Source organism: Panulirus ornatus, chromosome 11, assembly GCF_036320965.1.
Source record: "Panulirus ornatus isolate Po-2019 chromosome 11, ASM3632096v1, whole genome shotgun sequence".
NCBI classification, from domain to species: Eukaryota; Metazoa; Arthropoda; class Malacostraca; order Decapoda; family Palinuridae; genus Panulirus; species Panulirus ornatus.
This window is the reverse complement of record NC_092234.1, coordinates 17299995-17308464: the sequence shown is the minus strand read 5'-3', so window position 1 is coordinate 17308464 and position 8470 is coordinate 17299995. Positions and strand designations below refer to the sequence as shown.

Genomic DNA, 8470 nt, shown 5'->3' with positions numbered 1-8470 from the left:
CTAAGAAAATCATCTTTATTGCTTAAACTGCTATAAATTTCATTGATAAAATGGGACCTTAATTTAATTACAAAAACTCACTAATGGAAGAGAAATTCAATTACAGTAAATGAGACATGAATATAATTACAAAACTGACTAATGAAAAAAATTCAACAGAAAATGGGGTCTGTCCTTCATGAAAGGACAGGTAGGAGCCAGAGTGAGTGAGTTCAGAGCTTGGAATGAGTGGCACAGAAGTCATCTCGCAGCTTCCTCTTGAGTACCTTGCCTGACTGGCTCCTTGGGAGAGAGTCAACCAGCTGCACACCCCCAGCCAGTTGCTTGTGTGCTGCGACCCTCTCTGAAATACATTCATCACCTTTAGAATGTAGGGCTTTGCCAATTTATAAACAAAGTTCTTTGGTGCTCCACTAAGATGAAAACATGGTCTTGTTGCATTCTAAGGTGATCTTTGGAGCACACTTAATGTTTACTGTGGGGGATAGGTTGAGGACCAGGCTTGTTACTGAGGTCAGACTAAAGCTATATATGTTACTTGGGAACAGGCCAATACCCAGATAGTACAAGGAGTAATTTCGGTGAGAGCAAGGAGTGGTGATGGAGTTCTGTGGTCACTCATTCATCATAAGTTTATCATGCTCTTGATTTTCTTTCTGTCTTTCATACTTGTTTGTCATTTCCCATGTAAATGAGGTAGTGCAAGGAACTGACAAAGAGAAGACCTCATTTGTTCACATCCATTCTCTAACTATCATGAATAATGCAACTGAACCACAGGCTCCTGTCCTCAACCAGTCCCCATACACTTCTCTGTGCTTTCTCTCTGCTGCTTCATGTGCAATGGTTCAATCTACTAACAGAACATTGCACCCTGTAAACCGCATAGCTCAAATTCACTCTGTCCTGAGCATGCCTTCCACCTTCTCAAATGTTCAAGTCCTGAGCACTCAAAATCTTATTCACTCCATCAATTCGACTGCATTCTAGTCTTTCAACTCCATTTTAGTCTTCTCTTTCTCCTTTCCCCTCCAATTCTGATACATATATCTTCTTTGTTAAACTTTCCTCTCATATTCATACATATGTCCAGACAACTTCAGCATACCCTTTTCAGATCTCTCAACTTCTTTTTCCTATCACCCTCTTCACATCATACACTGTCCTTAAACATATCATTTCCAACATATTCACCCTCTTCCATATGTTCTCATATAAAGCCCATGCCTCACATCATACAACCCTGTTAGGGCTACTATGTCTTCACACACCCATTTTTGCCCTTCTTTTCTTAATCATAAATTCATTAATCTAACCAATAGAGGAGAGACAGCAATATTTACTTATTTTAATTGAAAACTTGTCTATAATCTACTTGACCTTCCTATAAAATACAAACTATAGGTTAAACTGAATGGGAGAAACTGAGATCAAACCAGTAACCTTAGGATTCATAAAGCTAAAGCAATTATCACCTGACTACCTCAACACAGCATGACTCAGGGCATGACAATATGGTACAGATAGTTTCTATAACAAGTACCTAGATAGAAAATGTCAGCGAAGGTATGAAAAAGGTTTAAAAGCAGTACTTTTCTGAAGGCAAATTTCTCCTTCCTTGGTGTCTCTTTTAAAGCAACAATGACATAGAAGCTACCTCACAAACATGGGAAATGACAATCAAACATAAATATAAGGTTGACAGAGATGCTTTGTGGAAGGTCTGAAGAATACATGATGTGGGAGGTAAGTTGCGAGAAGCAGTGAAAAGTTTTTAACAAGGATGTAAAGTATGTGTACAAGAAGGAAGAGATTGGTTACCAGTGAATGTTGGTCTAGGCAGGTGTGTGTGATGTCCCCTTGGTTGTTTAATCTGCTTATGGATGGGGTGAATAGGGAGGTAAATGCAAGAGTTATGGAGAAAGGGGCAAGTATGCAGTCTGCTGGGGATGAAAGGGCCTGGGAAGTGAGTCAGTTGTTGTTCCGCAATGATACAGCTCTGGTGGCTGATTCTAGTGTGAAACTGCAGAAGTTGGTGACTGAGTTTGGAAAAGTATGTGAAAGGAGAAAGTTGGGAGTAAATGTGAATAACAGCAAGGTTATTAGGTTCAGTAGGGTTGAGGGACAAGTTAATGGGGATGTAAGTCTGAATTGAGAAAAATTGGAAGAAGTGAAGTGTCTTAGATATCTGGGAGTGGACTTGGCAGCGAATATAACCATAGAAGCAGGAGTCAAGGGTGGGGGATGGGGCAAAGGTTTTGGGAGCAATGAAGAATGTGTGGAAGGAGAGAACATTACCTCACAGAGCAAAAATGGGTATGTTTGAAGGAATAGTACTTCCAACAATGTTATATGGTTGCAAAGCATGGGCTATTGATAGTATTGTGCGGAGGAGGGTGGATGTGTTGGAAATGAAATGTCTGAGGACAATATATGGTGTGAGGGGGTTTAATCAAGTAAGTAATGAAAGGGTACGAGAGATATATGATAATAAAAAGAGTGTTGTTGAGAGAGCAGAAGAGGGTGTGCTGAAATGGTTTGGACATATAGAGAGAATGAGTGAGGAAAGACTGACAAAGATATATGGGTCAGAGGTGGAGGTAACAAGAAGTGGGAGACCCAGTTGGAGGTGGGAGGATGGAGTAAAAAAGAATTTGAGCGATTGGGGCCTGAACATACAGTAGTGTGAAAGGCATGCAAGGAATAGAGTGAATTGGAACGATGTGGTATACCAGGGTGGACATGCTATCAATGGATTGAACCTGGGCATGTGAAGCATCTGGGGTAAACCATGGAAAGTTTTGTGGGGCCTGGATGTGAAAAGGGAGCTATGGTTTAGGTGCATTACACATGACAGCTGGAGACTGAGTTTGATCGAATAAGGCCTTTTTTTCTTTTCCTAGTGCTACCTCGCGCATACATGAGCGCGCACGTGCTGGGGGGGGGGATGCTATTTCATGTGTGGCGGGGTGGCGACAGGAATGTGTGAAGGCAGCAAGTATGAATATGTACATTTGCATATAATAATATATCTGCATATGTATATGTATGCATACATTGAAATGTCCAAAACTCTTGCATTCACCTCCCTAACAACCCCATCCATAAACAAATTAAACAAACATGGAAGCATTACACACCCTTCCCACAAACCAACATTCACTGAGAACCAATCACTTTCCTCTCTTCCTACACGTACATATGCCTTACATCCTCGATAAAAACTTTTCACTGCTTACCTCCCACACCATATATTCTTAATACCTTCCACAGAGCATCTCTATCAACTCTATCATATGCCTTCTCCAGATCCATAAATACTACATACAAATCCATTTGCTTTTCTAAGTATTTCTCACATACATTCTTCAAAGCAAACACCTGATCCACACATCCTCTACCACTTCTGAAACCACACTGCTCTTCCCCAATCTGATGCTCTGTACATGCCTTCACCCTCTCAGTCAATACCCTCCCATATAATTTCCCAGGAATACTCGACAAACTTATACCTCTGTAATTTGAGCACTCACTTTTATCCCCTTTGCCTTCGTACAATGGCACTATGCAAGCATTCCGCCAATCCTCAGGCACCTCAACATGAGTCATACATATATTAAATAACCTTACCAACCAGTCAACAATACAGTCACCCCCTTTTTTAATAAATTTCACTGCAATACCATCCAAACCCGCTGCCTTGCTGGCTTTCATCTTCCGCAAAGCTTTTACTACCTCTTCCTTTTTACCAAATCATTCTCCCTGACCCTCTCACTTTTCACACCACCTCGACCAAAACACCCTATATCTACCATTCTGCCATCAAACACATTCAACAAACCTTCCAAATACTCACTCCATCTCCTTCTCACATCACCATTTACTTGTTATCACCTCCCCATTAGCCCCCTTCACTGAAGTTCCCAGTTGTTCCCTTGTCTTACACACTTTATTTACCTCCTTCCAAAACATCTTTTTATTCTCCCTAAAATTTAATGATACTCTATCACCCCAACTCTCATCTGCCCTCTTTTTCACCTCTTGCCCCTTTCTCTTGACCTCCTACCTCTTTCTTTTATACATCTCCCAGTCATTTGCATTATTTCCCTGCAGAAATCGTCCAAATGCCTCTCTTTTCTCTTTCACTAATAATCTTACTTCTTCATCCCACCACTCACTACCCTTTCTAATCTGCCCACCTCCCACGCTTCTCATGCCACAAGCATCTTTTGCACAAGCCACCACTGCTTCCCTAAATACATCCCATTACTCCCCAACTCCCCTTATGTCCTCTGTTCTCACCTTTTTCCATTCTGTACTCAGTCTCTCCTGGTACTTCCTCACATAAGTCTCCTTCCCAAGCTCACTTACTCTCACCACTCTCTTCACCCCAACATTCTCTCTTCTTTTTTGAAAACCTCTACAAATCTTCACCTTCGCCTCCACAAGATAATGATCAGACATCCCTCTAATTGCACCTCTCAGGACATTAACATCCAAAAGTCTCTCTTTCGAGCATCTATCAATTAACACGTAATCCAATAATTCTCTCCGGCCAACTCTCCTACTTACATACATATACTTATGTACATCTCTCTTTTAAAACCAGGTATTCCCAATCACCAGTCCTTTTTCAGCACATAATTCTACAAGCTCTTCACCATTTCCATTTACAACACTGAACACCCCATGTATGCCAATTATTCCCTCAACTGCCACATTACTCACCTTTGCATTCAAATCACCCATCACTATAACCCGGTCTTGTGCGTCAAAACTACTTACACACTCACTCAGCTGCTCCCAAAACACTTGCCTATCATGATCTTTCTTCTCATGCTCAGGTGCATATGCACCAATAATCACCCATCTCTCTACATCCACTTTCAGTTTTACCCATATCAATCTAGAGTGTACTTTCTTACACTCTATCACATACTCCCACCACTCCTGTTTCAGGAGTAGTGCTACTCCTTCCCTTGCTCTTGTCCTCTCACTAACCCCTGACTTTACTCCCAAGACATTCCCAAACCACTCTTCCCCTTTACCCTTGATATTCATTTCACTCAGAGCCAAAACATCCAGGTTCCTTTCCTCAAATAAACTACCTATCTCTCCTTTTTTCTCATCTTGGTTACATCCACACACATATAGGCACCCCAATCTGAGCCTTCGAGGAGGATGAGCACTCCCTGCGTGACTCCTTTTTCTGTTTCCCCTTTTAGAAAGTTAAAATACAAGGAGGGGAGGGTTTCCAGCCCCCCTGCTCCCATCCCCTTTAGTCGCCTTCTACAACACAGGAGGAATGCGTGGGCAAGTATGCAGTCTGTTGTGGATGAGAGAGCTTGGGAAGTGAGTCAGTTGTTGTTCACTGATGATACAGTGCTGGTGGATGATTCATGTGAGAAACTGCAGAAGCTGGTGACTGAGTTTGGTAAAGTGTGTGAAAGAAGAAAGCTGAGTAAATGTGAATACGAGCAAGGTTATCAGGTACAGTAGGGTTGAGGGACAAGTCAATTGGGAGGTAAGTTTAAATGGAGAAAAATTGGAGGAAGTGAAGTGTTTTAGATATCTGGGAGTGGATTTGGCAGCGGATGGAACCATGGAAGCAGAAGTGAATCATAGGGTCGGGGAGGTTGGAAAGATTGACCAAGAGGATATATGTGTCAGTGGTGGAGGGAACGAGAAGTAAGAGACCAAATTGGAGGTGGAAAGATGGAGTGAAAAGGATTTTGAGTGATCAGGGCCTGAACGTGCAGGAGGCTGAAAGACGTGCAAGGAATAGAGTGAATTGGAACGATGCCGTATACCAGGGTCGACATGCTGGTTTTAATCTTCTGCAAAGCTTTCACTACCTCCTCTCTGTTTACCAAATCATTCTTCCTGACCCTTTCACTTTGCACACTAGCTCGACCAAAACACCCTATATCTGTCACTCTTTCATCTAACACATTCAGCAAACCTTCAAAATACTTACTCCATCTCCTTCTCACATTACCCCTACTTGTTATTACCTTCCCATTAGCCCCCTTCACCGATGTTCCCATTTGTTCTCTTGTCTTACGCACTTTATTTACCTCCTTCCAAAACATCTTTTTATTCTCCCTAAAATTTAATGATACTCTTTCACCCCAACTTTCATTTGTGCTTTTTTTCACCTCTTGCACCTTTCTCTTGACCTCCTGCCTCTTTCTTCTCTTTCACTAATAATCTTACTTCTTCATCCCACCACTCACTACCCTTTCTAATCTACCCACCTCCCATGATTCTCATGCCACAAGTATCTTTTACGCAAGCCATCACTGCTGCCCTAAATACATCCTATTCCTCCCCCACTCCCCTTACGTCCTTTGGTCTCACCTTTTTCCATTCTGCACTCAGTCTCTCCTGGTACCTCCTCACACAAGTCTCCTTCCCAAGCTCACTTACTCTCACCACTCTCTTCACCCCAACATTCTCTCTTCTTTTCTGAAAACCTCTACAAATCTTCACCTTTGCCTCCACAAGATAATGATCAGACATCCCTCTAGTTGCACCTCTCAGCACATTAACATCCAAAAGTCTCCCTTTCGCGGACCTAACAATTAACATGTAATCCAATAACGCTCTCTAACCATCTCTCCTACTTACATACGTATACTTAGTTATATCTCTCTTTTTAAACCAAGTATTCCCAATCACCAGTCCTTTTTCAATGCACAAATCTACAAGCTCTTCATAATTTCTATTTGCAACACTGAACACCCCATGTACACCATTTATTCCCTCAACTGCCACATTACTCACCTTTGCATTCAAATCACCCAACACTACAACCCAGTCTTGTGCATCAAAACTACCAACACACTCACTCAGCTGCTCCCAAAACACTTGCCTCTCATGATCTTTCTTCTCATGCCCATGTGCATATGCACCAATAATCACCCATCTCTCTACATCCACTTTCAGTTTTACCCATATCAATCTAGAGTTCACTTTCTTACACTCTATCACATACTCCCACCACTCCTGTTTCAGGAATAGTGCTACTCCTTCCCTTGCTCTTGTTCTCTCACTAACCCCTGACTTTACCACCAAGACATTCCCAAACCACTCTTCCCCTATGCCCTTGATATTCATTTCACTCAGAGCCAAAACATCCAGGTTCCTTTCCTCAAACATACGACCTATCTCTCTATTTTTCTCATCTTGGTTACATCCACACACATTTAGATACCCCAATCTGAGCCTTCAAGGAGGATGAGCACTCCCCGCGTGACTCCTTCTTCTGTTTCCCCTTTAAGAAAGTTGAAATACAAGGAGGGGAGGGTTTCTAGGCCCCCACTCCCGTCCCCTTTATTCGCCTTCTACAACACGTGAGGAATGCGTGGGAATGACCAAAACGTACGAAGACTGAAAAGTCTTCTTCATGGAACATAAAGTATAAGAGGTAGGGCCCTACAATTATCAAGGAATGTCCTATAATGTACCAACACTTAATTACATAAGTCAGAATGGTACCCACCAGCAATAAACTGCTGCATGTAGCTTGGAGAGAGGTGGGCTGAGGGTTTGGGGACAACGTAAGCCCTGGGAGCCTCGCCCATCCTAGGGTTTGGGACACCCACCACCGCCACATCGCTCACACCCTCCACCTGACGCAGCAACTCCTCCAACTCCCGTGGTGACACCTGCCAGACACCAAGTACCCCGTATGATCAAAAGGCTCCTAAAGTGCTCTCATTCATGATTTGGGATTGTCATAAATGTGTTTAAACATGTGCAGTTCTCTGAAAATAACAGTTCAGTCACTGACAGCTACCTGAAAATGATGTATGAGTTTTTCTTTATCAATCAAAAACTACTGCATTGATAACAGCCTCTACCAGTCACTGTGCTCAGCAATTCTAATCTTGAATGTCAAAAAGAGAAATTTATCCATGGAATTATAAACTGAGGTTAATGTAACCAAAAATACACAAAAAGTATCAATTCATAAAATATATACAAGTTACAATATAAGCTATAATTCTCTTTCACAGACTGAGCCACATGTTTTCTATAAAGGTCACCCATATATCTCTTTTGGGCATAACTGAAACTGTCTGGCACACATCCATGTAAATGGCACATATACATGGTATGTATAAAAGTACTTCACTTGAATGCAAAGGCCTGGCACATATACATATGTCTGGCATAAACGCAAAAGTCTGTTAAGTATACAAATGTTTGAGATGTATACAAAACCTTGACACATACACACATATATATACTAAGTATATATATCTATCTTATTTATTATTTATCATACTTAATCGCTGTTTCCCGCATCAGCAAGGTAGTGCAAGGAAACAGACAAGGAATGTCACATACACATGTATATACATAAACGCCCACACACACACACATATACATACATAAACATTTCAACATATACATACACAGACATACATACATACATACATAAACATGTACATATTCAAACTTG

At 41.6% G+C, this 8470-nt stretch overlaps 1 protein-coding gene across 1 annotated transcript; it reads right to left on the bottom strand.

Moving 5' to 3' along the window:
• Positions 1 to 7688, bottom strand: LOC139751128 (uncharacterized; the record flags this gene model as incomplete). The annotated part of the gene is made up of 2 exons (XM_071666227.1): positions 1 to 343; positions 7505 to 7688. Coding segments are annotated over 2 exons (315 nt in total), but the record flags the coding sequence as incomplete, so codon positions are not given.
• Between the last annotated feature and the right edge of the window lie 782 nt (positions 7689 to 8470).